This window comes from Cadophora gregata (assembly GCF_030347475.1).
Source record: "Cadophora gregata isolate MNR1 chromosome Unknown scaffold_9, whole genome shotgun sequence".
NCBI lineage: Eukaryota > Fungi > Ascomycota > Leotiomycetes > Helotiales > Ploettnerulaceae > Cadophora > Cadophora gregata.
The window spans coordinates 74,391-102,338 of NW_026695932.1; the positions used below are offsets into that span (position 1 = coordinate 74,391).

At 48.0% G+C, this 27,948-nt stretch overlaps 10 protein-coding genes across 11 annotated transcripts; 4 read left to right on the forward strand and 6 right to left on the reverse strand.

The window, feature by feature from the left end:
* Positions 1 to 97: 97 nt before the first annotated feature.
* ONS95_014355 (uncharacterized protein) lies at positions 98 to 5,656 on the forward strand (the record flags this gene model as incomplete). Its single annotated transcript, XM_058508001.1, has 8 exons — positions 98 to 307; positions 435 to 591; positions 1,026 to 3,494; positions 3,575 to 4,016; positions 4,120 to 4,366; positions 4,498 to 4,731; positions 4,844 to 5,053; positions 5,153 to 5,656. The coding sequence occupies exons 1-8, from the start codon at positions 299 to 301 to the stop codon at positions 5,654 to 5,656; spliced, it is 4,272 nt and encodes a 1,423-aa protein (XP_058355679.1). The 5' UTR covers positions 98 to 298.
* Positions 5,657 to 6,099: 443 nt separating this feature from the next.
* ONS95_014356 (uncharacterized protein) lies at positions 6,100 to 7,128 on the forward strand (the record flags this gene model as incomplete). The annotated part of the gene is made up of 1 exon (XM_058508002.1): positions 6,100 to 7,128. The coding sequence occupies one exon, from the start codon at positions 6,100 to 6,102 to the stop codon at positions 6,499 to 6,501; it is 402 nt and encodes a 133-aa protein (XP_058355680.1). The 3' UTR covers positions 6,502 to 7,128.
* Positions 7,129 to 8,005: 877 nt separating this feature from the next.
* On the reverse strand, positions 8,006 to 10,114 carry ESF1 (pre-rRNA-processing protein esf1; the record flags this gene model as incomplete). The annotated part of the gene is made up of 1 exon (XM_058508003.1): positions 8,006 to 10,114. One exon carries the CDS (start codon positions 10,112 to 10,114, stop codon positions 8,006 to 8,008), a length of 2,109 nt encoding a protein of 702 aa, XP_058355681.1.
* A 172-nt stretch (positions 10,115 to 10,286) lies between these two features.
* ONS95_014358 (uncharacterized protein) lies at positions 10,287 to 12,108 on the reverse strand. The gene has a single exon (XM_058508004.1). It carries the CDS (start codon positions 12,087 to 12,089, stop codon positions 10,629 to 10,631), a length of 1,461 nt encoding a protein of 486 aa, XP_058355682.1. The 5' UTR covers positions 12,090 to 12,108; the 3' UTR covers positions 10,287 to 10,628.
* Positions 12,109 to 12,136: 28 nt separating this feature from the next.
* Positions 12,137 to 13,530, reverse strand: ONS95_014359 (uncharacterized protein; the record flags this gene model as incomplete). The annotated part of the gene is made up of 4 exons (XM_058508005.1): positions 12,137 to 12,564; positions 12,611 to 13,187; positions 13,238 to 13,418; positions 13,466 to 13,530. 4 exons carry the CDS (start codon positions 13,528 to 13,530, stop codon positions 12,137 to 12,139), a joined length of 1,251 nt encoding a protein of 416 aa, XP_058355683.1.
* Positions 13,531 to 14,008: 478 nt separating this feature from the next.
* On the reverse strand, positions 14,009 to 14,476 carry ONS95_014360 (uncharacterized protein; the record flags this gene model as incomplete). Its single annotated transcript, XM_058508006.1, has 5 exons — positions 14,009 to 14,158; positions 14,208 to 14,277; positions 14,325 to 14,337; positions 14,387 to 14,417; positions 14,465 to 14,476. The coding sequence occupies 5 exons, from the start codon at positions 14,474 to 14,476 to the stop codon at positions 14,009 to 14,011; spliced, it is 276 nt and encodes a 91-aa protein (XP_058355684.1).
* Positions 14,477 to 15,187: 711 nt separating this feature from the next.
* Positions 15,188 to 15,547, reverse strand: ONS95_014361 (uncharacterized protein; the record flags this gene model as incomplete). Its single annotated transcript, XM_058508007.1, has 1 exon — positions 15,188 to 15,547. One exon carries the CDS (start codon positions 15,545 to 15,547, stop codon positions 15,188 to 15,190), a length of 360 nt encoding a protein of 119 aa, XP_058355685.1.
* An 867-nt stretch (positions 15,548 to 16,414) lies between these two features.
* On the forward strand, positions 16,415 to 18,703 carry ONS95_014362 (uncharacterized protein; the record flags this gene model as incomplete). Its single annotated transcript, XM_058508008.1, has 4 exons — positions 16,415 to 16,999; positions 17,050 to 17,283; positions 17,336 to 17,949; positions 18,004 to 18,703. Exons 1-4 carry the CDS (start codon positions 16,598 to 16,600, stop codon positions 18,701 to 18,703), a joined length of 1,950 nt encoding a protein of 649 aa, XP_058355686.1. The 5' UTR covers positions 16,415 to 16,597.
* Positions 18,704 to 18,716: 13 nt separating this feature from the next.
* Positions 18,717 to 19,943, reverse strand: ONS95_014363 (uncharacterized protein). Its single transcript, XM_058508009.1, has 3 exons — positions 19,342 to 19,943; positions 19,081 to 19,277; positions 18,717 to 18,956 (listed from the first exon to the last, which is right to left on the reverse strand). Exons 1-3 carry the CDS (start codon positions 19,766 to 19,768, stop codon positions 18,753 to 18,755), a joined length of 828 nt encoding a protein of 275 aa, XP_058355687.1. The 5' UTR covers positions 19,769 to 19,943; the 3' UTR covers positions 18,717 to 18,752.
* A 627-nt stretch (positions 19,944 to 20,570) lies between these two features.
* On the forward strand, positions 20,571 to 27,635 carry ONS95_014364 (uncharacterized protein; the record flags this gene model as incomplete). Of its 2 annotated transcripts, XM_058508011.1 has the most annotated exons (18): positions 20,571 to 21,028; positions 21,078 to 21,413; positions 21,500 to 21,915; positions 22,020 to 22,114; positions 22,181 to 22,323; positions 22,390 to 22,395; positions 22,457 to 22,790; positions 22,980 to 23,007; positions 23,058 to 23,254; positions 23,363 to 23,928; positions 23,991 to 24,132; positions 24,272 to 24,658; positions 24,765 to 25,729; positions 25,815 to 25,961; positions 26,044 to 26,566; positions 26,686 to 26,869; positions 26,958 to 27,431; positions 27,481 to 27,635. In XM_058508011.1, exons 3-18 carry the CDS (start codon positions 21,804 to 21,806, stop codon positions 27,633 to 27,635), a joined length of 4,458 nt encoding a protein of 1,485 aa, XP_058355689.1. In that variant the 5' UTR covers positions 20,571 to 21,028; positions 21,078 to 21,413; positions 21,500 to 21,803. The 2 variants fall into 2 exon arrangements, with proteins under 2 accessions (XP_058355689.1, XP_058355688.1); XM_058508010.1 differs by having other exon boundaries at positions 21,078 to 21,915.
* Positions 27,636 to 27,948: the final 313 nt, after the last annotated feature.

A 27,948-nucleotide genomic window follows, 5' to 3' on the forward strand; every position in this document is an offset into this window, starting at 1 on the left:
GGAATATTTTTGGTTTGGTTTGTCGTTTCCCCCCGCCGACTGCGTGGATTTTTGCTTGTTTGTTTTGGGGGGAAAGATTCCTTTCTTTCTTTCTACAAGTAGAGGAGGGGGTGGTTGTGGTAAAATGGATGGATGAATGAATATCTTGAGGGGTCGAGGATTATGTTTGGATGTTCATTCGGTGTGGTTGGCATTCCCGGCCTGGCATGTCAGGTCACGAAGTTGATAGCGTGGTGGGTCAGAAGTGCGTGTTGGGAGGGAGGACATGACAGGTCGGGTGGGGAGGTAGTAGTGGTGTATGTTTTCGGTTGGTTCCTGCTCTTTTTCTTGGTTGGCTGTTCAATCCTTCTTGCCTGCCTGCCTGTATTGTAGTCGAGGGTTCTTTCCTCCTGCGATGGCGCAGATGGTTCCAACACCCTCGCTTACTTGGTAAGGCTGTTCTATTTAAAGGGCGTCTTTCACAGCTACACCCTTCCCCATCAACAACATCAAGATCAATGACCTCAGCACCACCTATCATCTTCTGGACTACAAATTACCACCCAAACATTAGTATTGGCTGTCATCGGATTGGCTGTCATCGGATTCGAGGTATGTAATTAATTTTCAATATGCAGCCATTCATTATTACTTTCCAAAATTTGAGGATCCACTTCTACATCTCCTCACAGTTCGTTCGCAGAGTCCGCTTTTCATGATTCCAACTCATCCTGGTGCATTCACAGGCTCACAATCTGGTGGGTTGGTTTTTGTGCATGCCCTGCATACGGAATGTCTTCAGCTAAGTAGTCTGTGAGGCAGGGGTTCTTTCTATTCATCCTTGTCATTACACCGTCTCCTCTTGGTCTACATATGAATCTCCGCATCCACACACTCAGCATTCACCCATAGAGTCCTCACTGTTCTTGCACTTTTCAATCTCAAACTCAAAGCAGCTGCTCACATTTATTGTGCCTTGCTGAGAAATCATCTCGTCATCACGGCGATCAACGTCATCCAAACATCAGGTACTAATTGAATTTCAGGCTCACCATTGAAAATTTATTCAGCGGGTTTCAACTATCAAGCGGAGCGCTCTGAGGTAGATACAGGGCCCACTCAATCCACTTCACCTCCTCAAGTCGAATGCTTCGAGGATCAAGCCTACAAGTACAACACCAACAGCCATTCGACCTCTACCTTCCTACAGCATCACCTCAACTATATTTTCTTTCTAAAACTACAACTCCGTTTAAAGAACAAATATTTCTTTCCAAGCACCACTCATAGTATCACTTCATCATACAAAATGGAAGATTTCAATTTCTCTCGTCATGGTAATAGCAATGATGACTATATGGATGACAACTTGGATTACCAGCTTGATGAAGAACCAGAGTCAACAACTGGAAATCAACCAGAGAAAGAGCCAGAGACCCAGTCATCTCCTTCTCACGAGTTGATTCCATCAATCGAGCGTACTGCTTCAGCCAGTGAGCCGAGCCAAGTTCAGGACCAAATCAACAATGAAGTTGAGTCGAGTTCAGCTTTGAAGATCAAGTCTGAGGAGCATGACCCCATGTATTTCACTCATAATCCTCCTCCTTATGCAGCGCGTCAACAATCGGCCGCCCGCACTCCACCTGTCGAGAACCCTGTCAGATCTCTTCAAGTCCCACAATCAGAGAGCGCTGCATCAGCTGCTTCATCTTCACCTGGACAGCCTTCATCTCCGACATCACTTACCCCGCAACTGACCTCTGCTTCGATTTTCGGTGGACCACCTTCACAACTTCTACCATCTAGCAAACATGGTCCGTCCATAACCAGCAGTCATCCAATACCATCCATCTTTGGACAAACTATCAAAAGCACGCCATCTTCAAAGCCTACCCCTCCACCTCAGGCACAAGAAGACGATGATGACGGCGATTTCATGATCATCGAGCCTCAACAAGCTTCAGTGACAGCTCAACAGAAATGGAGCTCACAAAGCCCCCAGAAGACTTCGAATGATGTTGTATTCATCAAGGAGGAGAGAAGAGACGATGATGTCCGTCCTCTCAACCCACCGCCGGCTCCGAAACCAAATACACCAAGAAAGAAACTTGATCCCGCGAAGCTGATGGCTGCTCAAAGAGCAATGTATCAGAGAAGCAAGGCCCAGAATAATGGAGAAGGCAGCTCAAGAGGACACATACGTCCTGAAGTACCAAACCATTTTGCGCGCTTTGAAGACAATACTTTCGGTACCTCTGATCAAGCTGACGCCGTCATGCAAGATGCCAGCGAGGACAACTCTTGGATGAATGAGGAAGACGAGGCTGACCCCGAGTATGAGAAGATGCTTAAGCTCAAGAACCTGCTGGTTCGTAAACAGCGATCCAAGACCATTACAGCCGACGAGTCTGTGCATCTCTACAAAATCATAAAGCGTATCGAGACCAGAGATCGTCTCCGTGTAGCTGTATCCCGGATTGGTGAGGATGAGCAGGAGGAGGACCCAAATTCTCTGTTCCTTCCTGAAACTCGAGAGGAGACCGTCAAGCGCCGTCATAGAGAGCGAGAAGAGCGACTTGCAGCAGAAGAAGGTCGCCGTCTTCAAGCAGAGTCTGAAGAGGTCGAAGACGCCGAATCCGAATCGGATGATAACGCTGGCGAGGGAGAGTACAATGACGATGACGCCATGGCTGGTATATTCGCTGAAGAGAACGGTCCCCCTGAGGTCGAACCAGATCTCGGTCTCACCAAAGCCGGCAAGCCTCGTAAGAGACGCGCCAAGGTTGCAAAGGGACCCTTCGAGTATATGCAACGTAAAGATGAACAGCGTCGTGAGAAGGAACGTGCTAAGGCTCAGAAGAAGAAAGGCCATGAACCAGCTGCAGCTCCTGCTTCTCGACGCAAGGTCAAGTCTCCTGTTACGAGAGGACGAGGTAAAGCCAAAGTCAAAGACAAGGGTAAAGGCAAGGAGAAAGAGAAGCCTGCTAAGAAGGGCAAAGGTAAAGGCAAAGAGCTCGTCACCAATGGTCAAAGTCTTCTCGCATCCGGTCGATTTCGATCCTTCAACAATGTCGACCCTGTCGGTCACATGATTCTGGAAGACCTCATGAACAACGATCCTATATCCGACCGTCTTCAAAACCCCATCTTCAATCGCCCTGCCGAAGAGACTATATCAGGCCACAAAACCAAAGCCACGCAATTCCAACTGTTGTTCGCCAATATTCCCGAGCCCGAAGATGCACTGACCCGTGGAGCTGTGCGCAGTGATAAAGCTAAACTTAGAGATGCGAGTAAGAGTTTCGGCTATGCCAAATGTAAGGCAGTGGATGGGAAGTGGTTGATCAAGGGGATGAACAGTACGCTCTATCACCACCAGTTGTTGGGTGCGCAGTGGATGGTTGAGCGAGAATTGAGTAGTCAACCTCCGCATGGAGGGCTGTTGGCTGATAGTATGGGTCTGGGAAAGACGGTACAGACATTGGCTTGCATGGTTGGGAATCCTCCTGGTCTTGGTAAGTTTACCCCTTCCTCTCTGCGATGCCGCATCTGTCGAAGTCACTGTCGAATTACGAACTAGTCTGACATTGGATAGAGGACATCAAGCGTAAGGTTAAAGCAACACTCATCGTCGCCCCCGCCACAATCGTCAAGCAATGGACGGAAGAGATCGAAGCTCATGTCAATGACAAGGTCTTCCCCAAAATTCTACACTACAAGTCCTCCTCCACAGTGTCCCTCTCCATCCTCGAGGACATAGACATCGTCGTAACGTCTTACAACGTAGTAATGAAGCAGTTCCCTTGGCCCGATAAGGAAGGTCGCATGGAGATTGCTCGCCATGGTTATCCTGCTTGGGCCAAGGGTGCACTTGAGAAGATGGGATTACTGCATCAAGTCAACTGGTATCGCGTTGTGTTGGACGAGGCTCAGGCTATTAAGAACAACAGCGCGCGGACCAGCTTAGCGTGTCAGAACCTAAAGAGTGTTTATCGATTGTGCTTAACCGGTACGCCGTTGTTGAACCGGTTGGAAGAGTACGTTTCTCCTTTTGTCTTCCCTCGCTTAGCCTCCCAAGAATTCGATCCATGTAAACAAAGTATCCAAAGAGTAGAGAATGCTGATCTAACACCACAACAGACTCTTTCCATACCTCCGATTCCTCAAGGCAAATTATAGCATGGATTGGGCGATGTTTCAGAAGTACTTCTGTGATCCTGACGCCAGTGATTGCTACAACCGCATTGCTACCCTCCTCAGCTACACCATGATGCGTCGGACTATGAAGACATCAATTCTCAATCGCCCTATTCTTACTCTACCCGAACCACATCCTCATATTCAATATGTAAATTTCTCACCAGAGGAGACCATCATCTACCGTATTGTAAGTACCCTCCCAAAGCCTGGCTTCAATGTCGCATTTGTCGGATATTTGACAAGTGGGATTCTCAATGTCGCGAAACAATTTCAGACATCCAGAAACGGGACACTTTGACTGACCTGGAAAATCAACAGACCGAAAATCGCTTCCGAAACAACCTCAATGCCTTCTTCAAAAAGGGTGATGCCAGCCGCAACTACGGCTTCTTCATGGTCCAACTCCTCCGCTTACGACAGTGCACATCACACCCATTTATGCTGGAGCGTACAATCAAGGAGAGCTGGACAATGGAGGACGTACAAGAGTTGAAGACTCGTATGACGAAAATCAAAACGGCCAATAGACCGTTCTACGAGCAGTGCCAGTTGGTATGTCCACCCCACTCCAAATTCACCCCCAAATATCGATTTTGATTGTCTGAACCTTTTTCGTGACATTGAAAATACGACTTTCAAGCCGTACTGACAAGTACCATTAAAGTGGGTCGAAACGTCCGAAGCACATCGTGCTGAAGCCCGCGCGCGAGGTGAGGTTGTCCCAGATGATGAGATGCTGCCGTTTGGTCAGTCGTCTTTTGGTCATACATTTGATATGGAGCAGCCGCTGGGAACCCTAGATGAGGGAGAGCTTTACAAGAGAGTTACTTGTTCTCTATGCTCGGATGTCCCGACTGAGCCATTGAAAACCGATGTGAGTAGTACTGAGGCTGGTGCTCTTACATTGTGGTGTTGAATGGGCAGTGTGGAAGTGAAGTTGGATAGATAAGAGACATGCTAATTGATATAATAGTGTGGTCATGTGTTTTGCAAAGACTGCATCGACACATTTGTCAATGCGCTCGTCGCCCAGGAAAACGAATACATGACGTGCCCGGAATGTAACCGCATTTTCGACAAAACCACTCCCGTCATTAATCCTCTCATCGACGACGGCGACACAACATCCTCATCTAGCAGACGCCGGTCCAAAAACAAAGGAAAAGGCAAAGGTCGTGAGGGCCAGGAGGAAATTGATCCAAAGAAGGATTTTTTCAGCAGGGGACGGGATCTTATGGGTTTCGAACCGATGACCAATGATAGTACTTGGATCAGTAAGAGTGATAGGGAGCCGGGCTTTGTCTTGACGCCGAGTACGAAGACGACTGCGCTGAAGGCGTTGCTGTTGAAGGGTTTTGAGGAAGCGCCGTTGGATAAGGTGGGTTCACTCCTCTTCATCGTTTCACAAACACTTTTCAAAGTCACGGACAGAGCTGGGAACATTGGAAGGCCGGCGGCGGTGGGAAGTGAGAGCTGACTTTGATGTACAGGTCGTTATCTACGTTCAATTCCGAACTCTAGCTCGAATCGTCGGTCGGATCTGCAATGGTGAGGGATGGGGTTTCCTGTACCTGACTGGTGACTCAACATTGGAGCATCGGCAGAAGGCAATCAAGCGATTCCGTGATGATGAAGGTGTTAAGATCTTGATTGCTGGCCTGAAGTGTGGTGGTTTGGGGTACGTTACCTTCCCTTCTTCTACATTGCCCAATCGAAATTATTCTCCGGAGACTACGGGAATAGAAGGACTTTTTCTAACCCGTGGAACATAGACTCAACTTCCCCTGGGCCAACCGCTGTATCTCGCTAGACCTCTGGTGGAACCACGCCGTCGAGCAACAAGCCTTCGGCCGCATCTTCCGCATAGGCCAAAAGAAAGAAACCTACATGACACGGATCGTAGTTAAAAATTCCGTCGATATGCGCATGCTGTCCATGCAATTACATAAGCTCCAGAATCTGGAGAAGGCAATGCGTGATGGCGAGCCGAAGGAGCGAGCGGCGCTGAGCCTGAAGCAGCTGGCTAATCTGTTTGGATTCCTGCGGACGGATGGAGATGGAGATATTTTGAGTGTTGAAGCCGATTATCAGGAGGATGAGGGGGGTGGTGGAGGTGGGGGAGGAAGTCATGATGGAGGTGGGGACTTCAATGCGGGGGAGTTTCTGGGTGGGAGTGGGGATGCAGGTGCTAGTGGGCAGTGGGGTGGTCAGAATTGGGGACGGGGAGAAAGTGCGGAGCATCAGAGATTTGGTTGGAAAGATGTTGGCATGGAGGGATATGGGCATGTGATGGAGGTGGAGGATGAGGATGAGGATATTTGAGGTCCGCCTTAACACACCACGATCAACTTAACCTGCGACGTTGCGCAGGTCTACCACCTTTGCCCTATTCACATTCAGCTAAGCGACTCCGGAATCTAGCTATATGTACGAGTTTCAAAATCACTTTTGCGATTCAACATCTCAACCCGATCTACATTTCAGCACCTTCTATTTCAATACGACTTCAACATCGACTTCTCTTTCCAAGCTGCAGTATGCAACAATCGGTATTCAACAATTCAGAGGTGTAGGAAAGGAAGGGAATATTGCTTCGTCTCTCTCTATCCTGCTCCTGTTCACTCGCTGGCGTCAGGGGACATATTAATTCTCATTTTTTATTTCTCAGTCTACATTATTTCTCAATCCTTCCGCTTTGGAATTGATCGATGTGTATTATCTTAAAATTCAACATCCAGACTTGACAGGCGGGCTAACTGAATTTTAAAAGGTTCCAGGCCCCGGAGGTAGGGACTTTGCTACTGGGATTGACTGGTGGATGGGGATACCTGGGCTAGGGATCTAGCTGTTGGATAGGTATATAAAGGGGGTCTGGATACATGGATAACATAACAAAAGCAAAGTACTAAAAGCGAAACATGACATTAGAATTGAGAATTTGAAAGTTTGAAGATTGTGACAATGTGACCTTGGGTTTGGATTGTAGCGGGGAATTGGAATTAGTCTAAAGGTGCTTGATGTGAGGTACTTGGTGTGGAGTACGATGAAGATAGGAGAAAGGGATAGGACTAGATCGGGATGTGAGGAGACCAGCGAGATGATATGACTTGAGTGCCTGGTGAACTGATGTCCTGAACCCTACATTGTAGTTGCCAAACTCATATCAAGTTGTATCTCTGCCAATCTCAATATACCTACAGCAAACTGGAATAGATCTGAGTCAGCTCGGAGGTCGATACGTTGCCATAGGAAAAAAGATAGTAGGCCAAACACAGTGTGCCGTCAATCTTAGCTAAGCGAGCAGAATGTCTGAGACCAGGAAGAGAGATGAATCCATAATATATGCAGAGGAGAGGAAAGCAAATCTTAGTTGAATAGAGAGTCTCCGGACAGGCGAAGTGTAAAGTGAGTTTGGATAGCTGACAATAGGGACTTGGTTTGCTGATAAGGGAGGCATGGATTAGGTGGCTGGTGTTTACTTTCGCTTGCGGAAGCGAGATGAGGAGAAAGCTCGCGGATCTCCGAATCAATTGGCATCGGATCCTTGGTTATTTGAAGTCAATTTGGAAGAGAACGGTTGATTTCAGAGAACTACTACGGTAAACAGTCAATCACTTATATTTCATGTCAGGACCTGACGATGGGCATTCCAAAGTCCCTTGATCTATGCTTTTGAATGCTACGCTGCCAGCTTTTTTCACGTTGGGCGGCAGACTGGCTGAATGAAGGGCAGGGAACGTAGGAATATAACGTATAAATATGCAACGGCACTTGGATCTTTTTTGGATTCATGATTATTTTTTCTTCATTACTTCAAACCAAGTCATCACTGCCTAACTTTCTTACTGATCTTCTCCACCAACCCACTCAACTCCCCCTTCTCCTCAACCTCAGCCTCACCACCCTTCCTCTTCTTACTCTTCTTAACCACCACCTCATCTTCACCTCCCTCCCCAACATCCCTATCCCTCTTCCTTCTGCCCTCCTCTAACAACTTCTTCATCCCCTCCGTAGCCACAAACTTCGGATTCGTCGGATCAATCGCAAACTCATGACTCTGGAACAACTTGCTGAACCGCTCATCTCCCACATCCATCTCAAAGCCCTGCTGCAAACCACCCCGCTTCCCACCTTCAACCTCCTTATTCTTCTTATGCTTCTTGCCTTTCTTCTTGAGCTTTTCCGCACGCGCAATCTCCTTGATATCGAAATGATCAAGATTAGCTCCGCCTTCTTCTGTAGCGTTATCTTGCATGAGTAATTCGAGTTCAGCGCGCTGGGTGGCAGATGCTGCGGCCGCAGCGGCTTTGGCTTCCCGTTTCTTGAGTCGTTCTTCTTTGCGGAGTGACTTCGAGGCTTTCTCTTTGACAGCTTCGTCTGTAGCGAAGAACGGATCGTCGAATCCCATATCTGCGTTCTCGGCTTCTTGATCTTGTTCTGCATCTGGCTGCGCATCTGGATCTCTGCCTTCGCGCTTGGCTTTAGCTTTCTCCTTCCGGCGGGCTTTGCGCTCTTTCTCGAGTCGTATGTATCGCTCTGCTGTTGTTTCGTCGAGGGGTGGTTCATTCTCGAATACACCGGTGGAGGATTTGCTGGAGAGGCCGGCTGTGAATGTAACTTCCATGTCCCCTACTGGACCCTTGGTCTTTTTCGATGGAGCGGGTTCGTCGGCGAGACCAAGAGCTGCGCGCATTTTCTGACGGGCGAGTTCTTTCTTGGATAATTTCGGGCCGTCGGTTTCTGCTTCAGCTTCAGCTTCGCTTTCTTCTTCGGAGTCGCTCCCCAGGTATGCGCGTAGATCGTTATCGAGGTGGTCTTTCCGACTTCCACTGAAAGCTTGGCTAATTGCTTCTTTACGTGACGCCTCTTCTGGTGTTGTGTCCCACGTGAGTTTGGACTTTGAATGTTGTAGAGCATCCGTGACGAATTCGATGGGTTTATATCCGGCCGGTACGCTTTCGCATTCGTCTCTGGGCTTATCGTCGAACTCCACACCATCAGGGATGAATCGCAGATCGAATACATTTGCTGAAGATAGATATTCTGACCCATCTGTATTTTCGTAGACGTTCTGCGCAGTTTCGTTGTCTGAGCAGATCACCACTGCGTAGTAATACCGTAACCGATCGAGTTGGTACTGTCGCAGAGCCGCACTGTCGAATTCCTTGCCATCATCCGCTTGTAATAGCTCCTTCTTGATCTTCTCCTCTTCCTCATCACTATCTTCCTCGGAGTCGACCTCAGAATCCTCCTCCTTCTTGGCGAAAATCTCCTTCGGTGGCCCTTCCGATTCCTCGCGCTCCATGCGCTCCTTTCCAAACTCGCTGGGATATATCGAGATCTTCAGAATCTTTCCTCCCGGTCGGACGAAACTCGAGAAGACAGCCATGAGGTCTGCAGACCGAACATTATCCCAATCCATGTTCACGACAGCAATTCTCGAGGAAACTTCGCCCATCTCCACGGCAGCAGACTCAGCTTGCAGATCTGGGAATTCCTCTTCTACAATCTCCACTCCCCCTTCCTCTTCGTCCTCTTCATCTTCTTCATCTTCAGAAGACGAGAATCCGCCACCTCTTGCAGGATCATAAGCTTCTGCGCGCTTCAATTCCTTCTCCACAACGTCGTCATCATCGACCTCTACATCTGCATTCTCATCATCTTCGTCTTCCTCCTCGTCTGGAACATACAACCTCTCCAGCGCCTTCTTCTTTCCACTCGTGCTCAACTTTCTGCCATATCGATCGACGGTTGCTGAATTGGAGAAGTCGTCATCCTTCAGCATGCGCGAGAAACGTTTATCGATTTTCGTGCGGGTGTGCTTTTTCGACGGGAGACGGAATCGAGGGTCGGTCGAGAAATTGGAGAATCGTGGGTCGGTTACATTGGAGGCTTCTGCAGCTGCAGCGCCCTTGGGGGCTTTTTGTTTCGGCATTGTGATGAGCTTGGTGTGGAGGACAGGATGTGATGTCGCAAACCAACTGTAGAAATTTTGGTATCAACCCTTTTTCTGCCGGGCGGTGTGGAACTGGGGTGTCTCGCTAGTTTCCCCCACCCCCTTTTGCTTTGTTGATCTGGAGACGAGGATTGTAGCTTGACGCATTTCACTCCTTGTAAGCTTGACCGAAGGTTCAATGGTCCATAAACAAATCACAAAACTTAGCAGGAAAAACGTTGCGGAAAAACGTTGCAATTTCTAGGTAGATAATCCTTCTGTATCTACGATTCGTACTTCCCATGTGAGCTGGGTTTACAAGAGTCATCGCTACGCCTTGCAAATGTGGCGGGGAAATATATAACAGTAATCCAAACTCGATCGCGGTCTTACGAGTATATATGATGCTTCAATGCATCTAGCTCAAGGTAATTGCCCCTCCTCTAAGCATAGAAAGCTGCGGTGTTGTGAACCTTCATCATGCCCTCCCTCAGCACATGCCAGTGCCAACTTCCTACATCCTCCCTCGTCCCCAAAACGGCAACAAAAAATGAATCTTCGATCCCTCTCCAATACCACTCTCAGACAAAACCATATCCTCAGGTAACCATCTATGATCTGGTTCGCAGACAAGATACTGCTGATCCAAACGAGGACCTTCCGTCCTCTCGATCAGCTGCTTCAGCTCTCGACATGTCGTCGTGGTTGAGATGTTGAACAAGACGAGCTTGCCGGCTAATGTTTTGACTGTGATGGTGAATTGCTCGGAATCAGGGTCTACAGGAGGAAGGGGAAGTGGGAAGCGGTACCAGGCTGTGTTTGTGATGGCTGATGGGAGGAGTGGGAGGGGTTGATTGGCGATGCTGTCAAGTGTGGTGGGGATTGGAGATGGTGAGTTGGGCGATGACAGCGTAGAGATTTCTCCGTGTAGGTAGAGCTGAAATGCTAGCTGAAACCTTTGCTTGGCCAGATGTTCCGAGGTAGAATTGGCCCGCAAAGAATCTTTGCTATTCGAGGAAGTGTTGTGGGTTGCGAACTTTTCTACGTCGTGCGCGTTTGGAAAGGGTTTGTCTTCCAGAATTTGCGAGGCGAGTTCTGATAATCTTTGGATTGAAATATCCAACTGCTCGATACTTCTGCAGTCATCAGTGATGCGGTTTGACATCTGTGAATACAAAACATACCCACGAAACAAGCTTGTCAATAAACCCAACATTTCTTGGCAGTTTCGTAGAATCTTAAGCATATCCTCAAGGTGATTTTCATTCCACTTTTGCTTCCTGAACAGTGGTAGCTTCTCATCATTACCACTGTCAGCCATTGCTCTCTCATCATAATCTGCAAGAATCATCCAGCTCAGTCCATCGTCCAAGACAGCCAGACCAACGACTTCTTTCTCCACTCCATGCCCAAACCTACGAGACTCGGTACGAGTTTCCGACGTCTCTGCTATCCTGATCACATCTTCGTCCGACAAGGTAGAGTTCACATAGTCCAAGGAACTGATGCCTTCCAACCTGGCACACAGGCGAGCTGGACATTTCGGATCCGCTCGGATAATGTCGATGAGATGCTCAAGGTGTGAAAATGTTATAATACAAGAAGTCAAGGGTACAATTAGACACTGGATGTTGATGAGATCAAGATTATTGTTGGGGATGTTTGAATGTTCGTCAAATGATTGCCTCAGATCTTTCAAGGAAGTTGAAATGGAGATGAGAAGACCGAGGACTACTTTCATAGACTTTGGTGAATCCGGAGACAAGGTGAATGATTTGAGGAGTCGAATCAATTTTATGGCCGAAGTAAGCAAGCCAGGAATGGCTGCCCCGATCGTGAGAGGATCCATAATAGCCATCGACAAGAATGTTTGAACGGGATGACACTCGCCACCTCGTCCATGAATATAGCAGCCTGGACTACCCCGCCAACACGTGACATATGACAGAAAACATGTCAAACAGAAGTCATTCATTTTTTTGTTTGGAAACCCAAGCCCCAAATGCTAGAGTACAATACAAATCACAGCTGTTCGTTGACAAAGAGGCCTGCCATACCTTGTCCAGTACCAATACACATACTCGTCAACAAGATCTTCTTCTTCTGTCTCCTGGCCTCACTGAGACCCGTGACAATTTGTCTGGCACCTGTAGCACCCAGAGGGTGGCCGAGGGCGATAGCACCACCACGGATGTTCATCTTCTCGTGTGGGATCTTGAGGACATCCTTGCAGTAAACTGCCATGGAAGCAAATGCCTCGTTAACTTCGATGATGTCGCAGTCATCGATTGTGATGTTGTATTTGGAGAGGAGCTTGGGGATGGCGATCGATGGGCCGATACCCATGATACGTGGAGCAAGACCGGCGACTGTGGCGCCGACGTACTTTGCGAGAATAGGTTGGCCGAGTTCGATGGCTCGGGAACGCTTCATGAGGAGAACGGCGGCAGCTATAAAATTAGCAACAGAATTCTCCTGTGGAAAGAATAAACATACCTCCGTCAGTAACTTGGGAAGAGTTTCCTCCAGTAGATTTATCACCGAAATCTGGGAAAGCAGGACGAATCTTGCTCAATCCCTCATAAGTTGTGCCCCATCTTGGTCCCTCATCCTTGGTCAAAGTAACCTTCTTGACGTCTCCAGTCTTGGGATCCTTAACCTCGGCAACGATAGGCACAATCTCATCATCGAACCAGCCAGCCTTTTGTGCAGCCTCTGCGCGCTGGTAACTTTCTGCGGCGAATCTATCCTGCTTCTCGCGAGAGATGTTGAAGTCCTTGCCTACGTTCTCGGATGTCTGGCCCATGGGCTGCATGCAGTCTCTGGACTCTTGGTTCTCGAGGATCTCAGGGTGGAAGGGCTTCTCGAGGCGGTCCCCACCGACAGACATCATTTCTGCGCCCATGGCTACGCCGATATCGATGTTGCCAGATGCAATTTGGTTCGCGATGTCTTGTGTAGCCTTCAGTCCGGACGAGCAGAATCGGTTTACCGTGGAAGCGGCGGTGGTATTTGGGAAGCCGGCAGCAAGGGCTGCTGCTCGGACTTTGTACGCGGCTTTGCCATCTGATACCTAGAGACTGTCATTAGCAGTTGTAGAGGCTCGCAGACTAGGAAACATACGTTGCCACAGCAGATATCCTCGACGAGTTGAGGATCTATTCTGGACTTCTCGATGACCTTCTTCAACAGTGCGTATACGAGATAGTCAAGCTCTGTATCCTTGAATCCTCCCTTGAAGCCTTTTGCGAGGGGTGTTCGGATGGCGAGGGTGATAACCACATCATCGGCGTTCTTTGAAGTGCTGCTGATTATTAGCATGTGCTTGCGTCTGCAAATGATGCTGCATACATTTGAGACAACCCAGAGGAACCAGGTGTCAAGTGCTTGAGAATGGAGCTGAGTCTTTCGGTCATTTTGAAGGCTGTTGTGTTGATTGGGAAGATAATTGAAGAGAATTGCGGATTGGAATGGAGTTGATGTTGTTTTTGAAGTCTGGAATAGTAAGCGTGGGGAGCCGAGGCATCTCTGAGTCGCCGACCCGACGGATGAGAAATTCTGGGGTAACAATGGTCACGTGAGCTAGGAATACCGATTCGAGTAGGTGCTCTCTCATCGGAACGATTTCTTATCTGGCGTCTAGAGGTTCATAATGGTGGAAATGTTGCGTTGCCTCTTTTGGCCGGCCTTGTCTGCTCGAGTTGGATTTTCTGACTAAAGCACCCTCGGCAACAGAATGTACCTATGTATCCACCCATGTCAACAGAAAGCTCAACCGAATCATATTATCTGGCCATTTTGCTCTGTCGTTCTTCAAGTTGCCCAACGATTATGTATCTTGTATGCGGTGGATGAGAATAAGTCAATTCCGCAAGATAACCTCTATGAGTTCCTCTACCTGCGAACTTCAAATCCTGTCTCTCCTTCAACCACATCAATCTCCTGCTTCTCAACCTTATCCACAGTGGCGTGGCTTGGTCCACTCTCAACATCCTTCATGAACTTTTGCAGAATATCATCCTCGGCTTGAGCCTCTCCTTCGACCTGTGCCAAAGTCAAAAAAATATTTCCGAACTTCTCAACCCTTGCCTACTTTGTTATTTGCTGTGTTTCTGACCCATCCGGTCACGCCATAAGATGTTGCTTTCTTCCGAGTGAAGTATCTGAACTATAAGTATGAATTCTTGTTACTTATTGGGAAATAGATTACCGAAATCCGACCCCTTTTAAGTTGTCAGAGTGTGTCTTTGTTGTTACTGTCCTCGGGCTTACCTTGGACATCGCCATGGACTCGAAATGATAGCTGTGACTTTGTTAGATGAATCCTGCTGACATGACTCGGGAACTTGCTCTTTTTGCCATCTTATATTGATTGGGACTTAATATTGTCTTGAGAGGATGTCAAAGTTCATGATTGAGACGTCATCATTCGCTTGAGAAGTGGCAATTCATGGAAGAGGAAGGCGGTGAATCGTCACTGAGGGGCTTTGGTTGTGCAACATTCCTCGACGTTCCTCAATTCTATGCCTAAGTGCTTTATCGCTCGCTGATAATATTTCGCTCATTCCGCTTACTCAACGATTTCAAGGTCGTAGAGTCAATCAAACAAACCCAGGCCTCCAACTGGTCCCCAATGAATTCACAGACACTCATGGTAGAGCTCTTCTTGCGTCCCTCACACTCCTCTCCTCTGTTTTTTGGATCCAAGCATCACAGCCTTCGGGTATCACCTCATATCGACTGGGCTGGCTTCGTGGGTGTTGACGAGTGTTGCCATCCTCTCCATCCCCGCGCCCAACGAAGTGATCAATAGAGAGGCAGTTACACAAAGTATTTTTAGCGCATCGTCGAGACGATGGTCGAAAACCAAGCAGTACATCATCTGCCAATAGCACAGCCAGAAAAATGCCGGAACAAGGACGTACAAGAGCTCTTTATCGATGTCCAAGTAAAGAAGGCGCAGAGCGAGTAAGAACATGGAAAGCGCGCTCATGTTCACAGTGTAGAAAACCAAGTCCGGATCGAAAGAGACGAGGAACATCTACATTACAAGATAGTCAGTAACTGTTTTCTTCAAGGAAAAAATGCGTTGTCTGATTCTGTGGTACTTGCTGTCATCACAGGCCCGATGGTAGCCACATAAATGGGCGCTGCTTTCATCAAAGTCGTACCACGATCCAAAACGAGCCACCTTTCCCTGTAACTTGGAATCTGTCCAGTGTCGAGGTTGAGGGATAGACCTTCAATGTTCTTGGAGGGAGATCCAGCGGTGAAATTGAGGATCAGAGAATATAGGTTCTCTACGACGACTGACTTGGCAGGCTCCATGATGTTCAGCATGGCTGGGCAATAATCTAGTCGGTCAACGAGGAAGACTGGGACAGGCGCCGGACATATTTCGGCCAATGACGAGATAGTCAATGCTGACATCATGTCGAGGTACGGTGATGTGGTCTGATAGCTGGTGGTAGTTTGGGACTGATGTTTGGCTAAGAGGATGATAATAATGATGAAGCTCTTTGGGTAGTTTTGATGCTGGAAATGTTCTTCAAATGAATGCTGGTGGTTTTAGATATCTGATGAAATTCCGGAATAGAAAAGGAGATAGCGACGAGGTGATTTTGAAATGTAGTCATCCTGTTCTCGTTCGTAACTTCCTCATCTTCAAATTTGAGACTTGGAAGGCATTGCAGACTTCACGCATTCCCAGATCCAGCAGGTGCGAAGGCTTAAACAGCCCTCTGTACCTCCACGTAGAGGTCACCAGATGTTTAAATGTCATAATTTTTGTGATCTCTACCGGAATCTGTAAGTATCTCAAATCTGTTGAATCATATGTTGTTTTTGAGGTCACCGCTTCGGATATTCCTGGAACGAATGCCTCGAAACGTGACAACAAACGTCTCAGGGGCCTCACAATGCTTGGGATCTTGCTGCAGCATTCGGCCAAGTACCAGCCTGCGTGAAGGCCATTCTAAGCCTCTAATGCCAGAGACCAATCAATCAGTCTCCGCCCAAGCGGGATTGTGTCACTTCATAGACCCATCTCTACGACAGTCGATGCAGAATTTGATCCTTCTCGGCAGATTGTATGAAGCTTTGCACTGCCGCTTGGAACGACAAGTGACAACCCCAGGGATCGGTAAGTTCAGTAGTGCTGATTGCTTACTCCTGAAAGCGCGAGTTCAGTTGCCCGCACGAGCTGGAGGCCGGCAAGGGACGCCTGTAAGCGAGTACTTAGTAGTGCTAAACAACACCTGCAGATCAGCCACTAACTCCCTCATCAAATGCTGCAGCGCCTTCAAGGCCCGGCGCATGAACCCCATTTCGGGGATATATCACCGGATGCTGTCCAGGCAGGACTACTACTAAGCAGTCAGCTGGGTGAACTGGCTGGCGACCCTGATCTAACTCTGCACGTTTCCTCCCATCATCTTCCTTCAAAATTGATGACAGGCTGGGGAGCCTAGGATACGACCGCCCATGGTCGAGAACATGGGGGCTTTCTGCCACTGGAAATCATTCCTCAGTCTTCCACTTTTGATTATTGGTTTTATCTCAGTATACAGGGCCAGACCACAGTACAATCCCGAGGCCGTCACACTTCATGATGTCTTAGCCAGCTTTACGAAAAGAGGTCAGCTTGCCATAGAGCTTTTCCCTCCATTATCACTTGTTATTGGCTCATTGCCCAATGCTCGTCTACTTCTGAACATTGCTTCACAAATTGGATGGATATTTGTTGGAGTAGTTTATGTGAGCAGGCTGCGAGTCCACAACACGGAGCTGCAGAGCAACTTGTCCGGAAAAGCGGCAACATGTTTTTTAGTAATTCCTATTATCTGGTTGTCCAACTGGACTGAAATTGAAGATTTACTTCCATTGGTACCAGAACCCTTGAGATTCTATCCACATCAGCGCTGACGGCTCGATAGCAGAACGACATCGCTGATGCATTGTTGACAATGTCAATCTTGATGACTCTAGCTTACAATCACACCCCACGATGGTTGCGAATTTTGTCTTTCCTTGGTCTCGGGGAAACTCTCATCTTCGCCAGCTGTGCAATTGGTTGTAATTCTATCGACTCGCTTGCAGCATACATTTTGATATTCCTGACAAGGGCAATGTCAATTGGCAGGAGGATTGCAGATAGAAACTGCTCGGCAGTAAGTGTCACCGTCCTACATTGATTTAAGGCATTGTGATAACATTAAAAAGGTTACCATCGTCCGGAACGGGGTCTTGAGTCTATCCATTGCACTCATTATGTGTCCCTTATCATCCATACTCCTTCACGGAGCACTTCTCCCAATATCAGAATCGGTAGCTGGTGGTAACTATAATCTACGTTATCTCTCAGCAGCAGCTCGTCGAGACATCACTCTATTCCCAGCCGTCAGGCCACCCTCAGCACGAACTGCACCTGATTTCCGTCCCCGACATGGCACACAATATACCTTGTATGTTCCAGGAGCTGGATTCTTCTGGAGCGACTCAATGATGTGGAAACAAAGTATCCCAGACAGCATCCAAGACTACTCTAGTCCTAGCGACGAAGTAAAACAGTGGTCTGTTGAAGGCTCCTACCGGGTTTTCTTTCAGGACAAATTTCTTGAAAGATACATATGGGAGATCCAGGAGCTTTCAGAAATGCCACAAAGCCTTCGAAAGCATCGGAAGCAGTGGAAGATATCTCCTGGGGCTACCGTCCGCTTGTTTGATCCAAAAGCAACCAGATATCTCTGTGTCATTGCTGGCGAGGCAGTGGTCAGTGAAGCAGGATATTTCAGTAATGTCGATGGAGAGCAAAGTCTAGGCAGGATTCGTGTAGGGTGAGTTGACTCTGATAACTCATCACCTTAAGAAGATACTAAAACATCACAAAGCACATATCCAAACCCCATGTCTCCTCACTGTGAATGGACGGCTTACTTCGACTCAAGAAGTGACGATGGAATACGCCTCTACAACGATGAGAGCAAGTGCGGGCTGGCTACTACTTTCCGATCGGTGCCTGATTCCAAGCTCAGCCTGGGTAATGACACCGCTCTTCGCGTGATGGATCTCAAACTCGAGGCTAGCTGTAACACTCAGGCTAGCCCAGCTAGTTCAAAGATGTTCCTCATCGAGAGTTCTACTCTCGGTCAAGGACGGAAATCAAAAGTATCTTTGGCAGACAAAGAAAGTGCTATCGCAGCTGTCAGTTACTGGCGGAGAGGCATGCATTATTTCGAGGCTCGGTCCAGGCTGGCGCGATTCCGCCAATACCATAGTCATCTCCAAGAAGAGGCTTTGGGGACTTCAATAAATGCTCTCGAGGGAGAAACACCGTCACTAGATTTGTCGAAGCCAGAGGTTGCAATTTGTGTCTTGTACATCACCGTGTGGATGATGAGATTGTTGGTCCGGCAACGATACCCAGATGCCGCAGCCAAGGAAAACTGGAGCAACGCGCTTGGAGGTCTCTTCGTGTTTTCTCACATAGTTTCCTACTACATCTTTGGCATGAAGATATTACATTCTTCTCGCGTCGCTGGAATGGTGAGTTTGTATTGCCTGTTGGAGTATGTATTGCAAATTATATAAGTCTACTGCAAAAATCTATCTGCCTGCTATGAACAACCAGCTAGAGTTCTTAACGCATGCGCAATACACCTTTGACAGATCTAAAGTTCTTCTTGACCCACTCCTCCGTCGTCTCTTCGTAATGGCTGTAGAAAGCAAGAAACTCCTCGACGGTATCATATAAGTCACTGCACCAGTCATTATCATGAAGTCCATACCTCCATCCCCATTGTTCTTTCCCCCCACCCTGGCCGTACAGGGCATAAGAGCCGCACTAAAAGCATAGTCAGCGCTCCATCGGATAACATCCAATACGCATCTTTGCTCGTAAATCTCAACCAATGAAGTAGGTCCAGGTTCGGAGGAGGCTTAAAGAAGAACTCGCTGTGTGTACATACCCATTCATGAGGGCCACCACCGACCTGGAATGCTACGGTGATCTCCCACTCTGGCCAAAGTTCCGTCCATGGATCAGGTTCTCCTCCGTCATCGCCACGAGAGGGAACATGAACGGATTTGATCATATCATCCAGTGACTCATTTTCAATGACAGACACGAATGCAATCTGTTGCGCTTTGCGATGATTTGGTATTCCTTTTGATATGTTACCAGCTATTCTTCTGACTCGAAACCTTCGATCATGGAGAGCAATACTGACCAGGTCCAATAATACCACTGACAAGCGTACACACGTACTCCAAGTCCTTCGGAGGAAACTCTGCGACGTCCACATCCTTCTCCGCAATACGGGCACGAATGCCATCAAAGTACTCCCGTCTCAAATCCCGATTGACAGGACGACTAGAAGCCCCATCCAGATTGCACAACGACGTCAGTTCCACCCGCAAGTCCTCATCGAGGATGTCTCGTGGAGACTTGACGGATTCAGGAATGGTGCACTGCAGGTACCGAGCAAGTTCCCGAACGTGCAGCTGGTTGGCGACCTTTTCGGACACCTTGGGAGGTAGGGGCTCTTCTTCCATCAGTGTCACCAGGGTGCTCAGCAGGCTGAAGTTGTGCTGCGAAACAGTGTCGCGGTACTTCTGCAAAGCATTTTGGATACTGGCACGTCGTTCTTCGTCCATCTTGTTGACTATTCTTCTCCGGGAGGCCCAAAAACAGGGAGGGGTAAATCTCTGTTCTGGTCAATTGCTTGCAGAGTATGTGAGGGGAAAATGTAAAAGTGCAATGATGGGAATGTCACACTGGAATGAAAATATGCATCTATAGATCCATCGAGGTTAATCTTGGCGAATGCTAAGTAGGTAGTGCTAATCCTTGACTGTCACATTGCCTCGTGGAGCTCTAGCAGGGGTTTGTTTAGTCTCGGTTACACAACCTCGGCTGCCCACCTTTTCCCGGTATGTCTACTTAAATTTTACTACAGTGGAGGGGTGGGTGGTTGAGAGATTACTAGGATTAATGCCGTCCAGGATACAACGTTTCTTGACGGCATGACGGTATCGCCAAGTCGAGCTCACTGAGTGCATTCCCTGCCATTCAATCAATCAGCTGCTTCCAGCCGGTTATAAGCCAAGCTGACTAGATGTTCTCATCCAAACACTATATCTTGGCGCTCTCGAATCTAAAAGTCTGATTCCTGATTTGATGGTTCATCGCATATAATAGAGAGCTCCGAGCCTACCCCCGGCGCTTGTTCTGCAACTAAGCTTTTACGAGATCAACTACGGCAGGTACATTCTGCGGCACAGGCCGCACCATACCTGCCATTCGTTGGGTCGTAAGCTCTCACTTCTCAGCCTTGCAGGATTGCAATAAATTTTCAGAAGCTTGTTGAAGCTTCGCTGGTGCTGACAGAGCTTAGCTCTGGCGTAGACGCACATATTGCAATACCGAGGGGTTTAGTATTTTTTTGGATGCCGAACTGCGCTTCCTTCCCAATTTGATGCGCATCTCCGTTTCTAGTTTTCAATAGTGCGTTTGGTACATCACAGAAATGTCAGATTTCGTTCACAATATTGATCTTGTTCCAGCAGCTGCTGTACCGGATCGTTCGACTATGACCCGCAAAGACTGTAGATGAAGAGAAGCAGAAAAAACCAAGTCAACGTGTAAAATGACAGTGTAAGGCTGAGAAGATCGTGACCGCCCGAGGCTACTTTACGTTCTAGTTTTCGTCAGCCATTTCATGTCGCATATATTAGCTTCGCGGCACAGCATGCAGTGTTACACTCCTGGCCTCGAAGTCACTGGACTGTGCCGCTGTGCCGGGCCTTTCATATTGTCGCCATTACTGTCCATCCCGTCTAAAGATATTCCTAAATCACTCTATTGAGATGAGATCAGTACCTAAATTGCGATTTCGAATCCCATGAGTGTAATAAGCGAGTTCTGCCTTTCTTCAATCACAACCTAAAAGCTGACGATGGGCAGGAAGCTTGTAGAGGTGGAGGGCATTTAGCGCAGGCCACGAAGAATTTCTGCACCTAAGAGGAAGGTGTGAAAGCCCCCTGAAAGATCTTAAATTTATACACTTGCTTTCAACCACACGCGAAGGAATCCCAAGCACATGGAATCTCTGTTATTGGTCAACAGGGTTCATATCCAGGCTACCATAGCACAAGTAAATTCCCAGCTATGGGAGATAATGGGCATCAGATGATGCCCCTGCCATGAGTCAAATTTACCGGATGGATGGTAAGCTGGCATCTTGCGAAAGAGTTCGATTGTCCGGGACATCCTCCGTAAAGTTGGAGAGACATGTAGGCGGTACGTATATATAAGTGGTAAAGCCACTTCAAAGTGATCAGCAACTCCTGGCATCATCTCTTGGTAGTAATGATGACGAAATTCAGGCAGGCCTCTTTTGGCACTCGCCGAAATCTTCGATCCATCCTAACGTGCAGTCTTCTACTGTTCGCCTCTACCCACGCAGCCAGTGATGCAAGCCCAACATCAGCAGCCCCCAGCACCATCGCTTTCTCCTCAGCCGTTCAGCTGGAATCATCTCTTGCATGGCAGGCGAGGCAGATCGTAAATAAGCCGGTACTTCCTCTGCCAAAGAATATCACAGATTTCCCAGAGTATGAGGCTGTCGCTAAAATCGCGCCTCGATTGCCTCTAATTCAGGATGGGATTGTATTCCCTGAGGCGGAGGACATGATCGCAAACTTGGTTGCAACTACAAATGCGACTGGGCCAAGCATTGCCGGTCGAGACCGCCGACAATCGGGCCTTAGGGTGATGGTCGTTGGTGATTCAATGACTCATGGTACGATTCCAAGTTCTCTACACATTTTGATACTTTCTACTGCCTATATTGCTTTCAACAATGCATCATTGTCACGTGGAAAACACTCGCTTACCATTTTATAGGTCAACAAGGTGACTATACTTGGCGATACCGAATCTGGCAATTCTTCAGGAATAATGGCATTGATGTTCAATTTGTCGGGCCATACAAGGGCACAGTATGCGAATCTCCATCTCATAAATGTCTTCAGATTAGAGTCCAGCGAGACTTACCTTAACTCCAGATGCAACCAATGGAGCCCTTACCTCCACAGCCGCCGCCTCTTTACGGCCAGCAAGCCCCTGATCCTGGCCCTCAAACGAGCGGAGGATACGCTGCTGACGTTGATCCTGCATTTTTGTCGAACAGTAACCATTTCGCGGTCTGGTAAGCATGCACCCTTCAACTGAATCAAACTCCTTTTATGATCAAAAGCTGACTCTGTCTATTTAGGGGTATGTATTTATCATCAAATTGAGATCGTGAGATGAAGACTAATATAAACTCGAATATTAGGTAGAGCCGTAGCTGTGGACAAAGGCCTAATTCAAGGCGTTCTTCAAGCTAACCCCGCAGATCTCATTCTCTTCATGCTTGGCTTCAACGACCTGGGCTGGTTCTATAGCGATGCCGACGGAACCATGAACAGCGTTGAGACTTTCATCAACAATGCCCGGGCTGCAAACCCAAACATCAAGATTGCCCTTGCTAATATACCGCAACGTAGTTTTATCAATGGCAGACAAGACCTTATTGACAGCACCACCAAGTACAACAACGATCTATCTGGAAACATCGCAAAATGGAACACCGCTCAGTCACCTATCCGTCTGGTACATCTTGAGGAAACATATGTAAGTATTTTTGAGTATCATTTTTCCAAAATTGCTCAAGCACAGCTATCAAAGACCTGGCTTGAGGTCCTTGTAACTAGTTTTCTGGAGAGCCTGTTGTCCCTGTTCAGCTTGGCGTTTTGATGCCATGTGCGAACTACCAAGAAGGAAAATTGGCATTTGCTAATGGTTTTATTTCTTTGTCTACAGGATTGCCACCCCAGGAGCTGTCCAGCAGGTATGTACTCTCCACGAATTGCTCACTCCGAGACAACTAACTTGCTACAGGGTATGACGGACTGCACCCAAATGCCTGGGGCGAATTCCAAATCGCGAATGCTTTCTCCGAAACGCTTGTCAATGATTTCGGGATTGGTAACACTGTACTTGCTGTCCCTGCACAAGATGATGGAAGTCTGGCTCGCCCACTACCAGGAATTACCAATCTCCAGATCTTTTCTTCTCCACAGGGTGTCACTGCCACCGTAAGTTAAATTACAAATTTGATACATTTACACTACTTGGATTCTGCATACACACTTGGGTTGTCGTCCCTCAATCATTAGACTCATACTAAAACAATTGCTATCTAGTGGGATCCTGTGTACGGTGCATACAGCTACGATGTCGAAGTTCTCATCAATGGAGGCGTACCATTCTTTCAATTCTCTCCAACATCTGTAGCTACAAACCGTTGGGACTGTCAGTGGTCAAACCCTGGATGGACTTATACCATTTCCGTACGTCCTCGTGCGGGCCCTACTCGACAAGGTGACTTCTCTGGGCAAGTAACGGGAACTTCCACTCCAGAGCTCGCCGATCCGCCTCAAAATGTCGTTGTAGAGCCTACTGGAGATGGGTTTACCGTTACGTGGGATCCCCCAACAGGCCCCAATGCAGACTCGATTGTCGAGTATAACATCATCTACTGGAATACAGAACCCGAAGACTGTGAGTTCATTTCCGGAGCAGCTTTTACAAGCTCGCCGGCAGTAATTACCGGCCTGAAACAAGGCAGGAACTATTTGGTTGCACCTGTCACCTGGAATAAGAACGGTCAAGGACTACCATTCATTGCCAACCATGTGATCCCCGGTGCGGGCCAACCCCCATCTCCAGGAGCACTATCCATCAATGCCAATGATCCAACCACTGCCCAGTTAGTAGCCTCATCCTCTCTCTATATCATATTGATAGCTGATTGTATTTCTCTGTGTGCAGCATGACCTGGACAGGTACCGACTCTACCGGAGGCTATCACGTATGGGCTCGAAACGTCAACCAGGCAGGCAGTCAATGGAGCATAGCCGCCAACGTCACTGCTTCTTGTGCTGACGTATATTTTCTGTTTCCAGGAATCTGGGTAAGTGATCTTCAGCTGCAGATGTCAAGTGTTCAGGTCTTGCAATATGAGAGGTATTCGAACCTCGCTTGCCTCGATACCTCTCCCAACCTTTAGCCATACTTGAGTAGATAATGCTGACTTGAAACCTTCGTGATAGAACTTCGAATTTGCCGCTACATCGTTTAATGGCAATCAGGAATCTCCACAAGGCCCGGCCGTCCTTGCTCCTTCTCCCGCCAGCGGAGTAACCCAAGGGAGCACAGGGCCCACTTGTGCCCCTGAACCTCAATGGTGTCCTGGATTCAATGACCCTGGCAATCCTACGGGAGGCGATGGCGGCAGTCCTCCAGTCACTTTCCCACCTGGCAATGGACCTACGACAGAGACTCTGACCGATGCAAATGGCTCGCCAATCACGATAACACTCGCTCCAGGCCAAACACCCGTGACCGGTCCTACCACCATAACAACCAATGGACAGACGATCACTGTTGCTCCTGTTCAAACTAGCGGCCCTACAAGTAATGTACAGACTGTGACACAAGTAGGTTTCTTTTTTTTATGACTTACATCTTGTACGATACAAGATCTGATTAGATCTTGCGTCCGACCCAAACCCATTGAGATATCATTTTGCTGAATCTTGATAGCCCGATGGATCTACCGTCACTTTGACTTTGCCTCCAGGCTCGACTATCACAGGTATCGAGACAATCACAACTGGCGGATCCACCATTACTGTTGGCCCTACACCCCGCGAGACCGGTACTGTGACATCTACAATGACCACAATCCCCGCTGGGGTGTCCCTTCAGGATTTCACTGACTTCCCAATAACATCGAATATCTGGATCACAACGACCGGTGCAGACTCATCCACAACGATTGTTCCAGTTATTTTACCGTGCCAAACCTGCGAGCCGGTAATCGTGTGGGATACACCTGAGATCCCCTGGGTACAGTTCCGTTGGTGGCCAAAATTTCCAGAACTTCCAACGTTCCACCTACCCTGTATCAAAATCTTCGGTGTTGTGGTTTCAGGACAGTGTCCATCGCCTTCAGGTCCAACTCCTGTGAACGATGACCCGCCTCAAAATCCCCGCCCTTCGGGATCGCCTGAACCAGACCCCAATGATCCAAACGATCCCGACGAACCCGAAGATGATCCATGCGAGTTGAAGACAGATACTGGAATGTGTGACAATGGTAACTATCCTGTCTTTGATCCAGCTTCTGGAACCATGAGCTGTGACGCTGGCAAACAACCAGGCCAGTGCCAGCGAAATGTTGACAGCCATATGGATTCCATCAAAGACTACATACAGAACGAGAAGTCATGTTGCCCGGCAGGGAAAAAACGTGGTATGATGTCTTCTATTCTTCATCGCGGTCTAAACACTCTGGGAATCAACATGGATAAGCGTGCGGATTTCTGTCCCGCTCCAAATCAAAATCCAAAACAGCCGCCACAGGGCCAATGTTACGCCACGTACACATGCCCGCACCTTCTCTTCCCCAATGTCTGTGGGAATGCAAAGTCAGCTATCGACGTTCGTGGAGCGACCTCAGTCTTGACTCATGTTACCGGATCAAAGTTGCACGATACAGAGCCTTGGTATGTTCCGTCCTAAGCGAGCTTTTGTTTATCCCCACATATTACGCGAGGTTAGCTTCTCAATCTGACCGTTTCAATTTCATAGGTACGAAGGACACTATTTCTCGGGCACTGATGACGATCCACCGGCAGGTTGGAAACTTGACAAATGCCAGGTGGAAGAATATCCTTTTGGCTCTGGCAATCCAAATCGCAATGCAGATGGCTCATCAGTACTTCGACTCATTCCTGGGTAAGTTCTTTTCCTCTGTCTAAGCAAGATCTAAGCCCTTATTGCTAACGGTGAGATTGAATGACCACTAATTCGTAATCAGAGGAGCATTTGGAGATGGACTTGAGAACCAGAACGCCGGATCTCACCTTAGAAACTGGGTTGGTTCCGTCGCTGCGAGATACAACGCGTATCAAGAAGAACAAACAGGACGAAACCCCAGAATCGGTCCAAATGGTATCGTTTACTGTGTAGATTTTGATTCCAGCTTTACAGGCTACCTCCCCGAAGACCAGGTAAACGACAACTTTTGCGCCTCAGTCTATGGTCCAGAGTTCACTCTGGTAAATGACTACTGGGTCAATGGTGTCCGCACGTGGGATCCTTGGTTCGATGTTCCAAACACCAATCGAAAAACGCCTGAAACAATGTACTATGTGGACCCTGACGGAGACATTGTCGTTGAGAATCCCTCAGAGAATGACTATGCCGTCTACGCAACTGTCCCCTCGACATATTGCCATTATCCATCTCCTGGTAGGCATGAGTGGGATGGCTCGCAGTGGAACTTGGCTGCTGGCTACCAAGCAGTTGGGAGAATGGATGACATGGTTCTAGAGCAACAGGTACGTAATAGTCCGCATAATTATTTTCATCGTCCTGGGTCGAATCGCTAGCATACCGATCCTCGACTGCGACTTTTGCGACGGTACTAAAGTCAAATTTGTACTGATGGATTTCATAGTGTACTGATCCTCCTCCCGGATTTGCTGCTTCTCGTAAACGTGAAGTTGAAGCAAGCGTTAACGTAACACGTGCGCATCCACGAGATATCAAAGGCCGACAGTCATCGGGAGGGTTCCTCGACGCCAACGTCTACAAATACATGGGCTGTGCTGGTGACGAGAATGGTGACACGACCGATGGTGGTAAGTTCATAGCCATATCCACCTTTGCGTCGTAATTTATCTCTCCAATCTTACAAATCGCGGGACTCTGTACTGATCTCATAAACAGAGGGAGTTGATCCCTGCGCAGACGACAGTAATCCCTGCCCCAACGTCTTCAGCAGGTACCCAACGACCAATGGTGGAAGCACTACTCAAGTAGCCATTCCCCCTTCAAATGGAGGAGGTGTCAGTACCGGACCTATCACACATACACCAACGGCGAGGCTGACAACAACGTCATCGACCACTGCCCCGTCAGAGCCAACTCCAACTCTGGTCGACCACACCATCTACATCGAGTACTCTCTCCTCTGTATAGGCGAAGGATGCTCTGCCGAATGGACCGTCTACCAGGGTCCACCTGATCCTGACTACGACACTACCAACATCTGCGACAGAGACGATTATCAGCATGAAGATGATTGGTTCGTCAAAGATGGAAATGTTGTGGACGGAGACCCACCAAAGGACCTCAACGGCATCAACACCTTCGACAATAACGGCTGTAACTTCCATCTTGATTTGACCATTGATGAGTACCGTACGTATATCCTCGTTACTGAAGAAACATATATGCTAAAAATCATCAGGCAACGCAGATGAAGGGGCTCATGTGGGAACCATGAAGTGTCCCGATCGGACGGTCGATTGCATCAATCCTCCAAAGGACGATGATAAACGGCATACTGTGTGCAGTGGTGATTCAGCTTTATGGTGGACAGTTACCTGCTCTTGGAAGCAGTAAATGTTTGGAGAAGGATATTGCCTTCCGTGTACCCTGGGGTGACTTACTTGATGGTCACATCTCGCTGGTCCTACTGTGGATTATTTGTCTCACTCTCAATGTTATATGTTGTATGTTGTTGCTAGAGGCGACTAATCCTGTTTAGACAGTGTCATAATCTTGAATTATTCTCAAATGTTAGTTTGTTGGCTTTTAGGGTGGGGGGTTTCTTTCGGCAATCAAAATACAAGCTCTCTTACCGTTCATCGGATTTTAATCCCCTTGGATTATGAAAGTTGTTGCAGACCTTGTCCAACTGTGTTGGTGGTCGTGA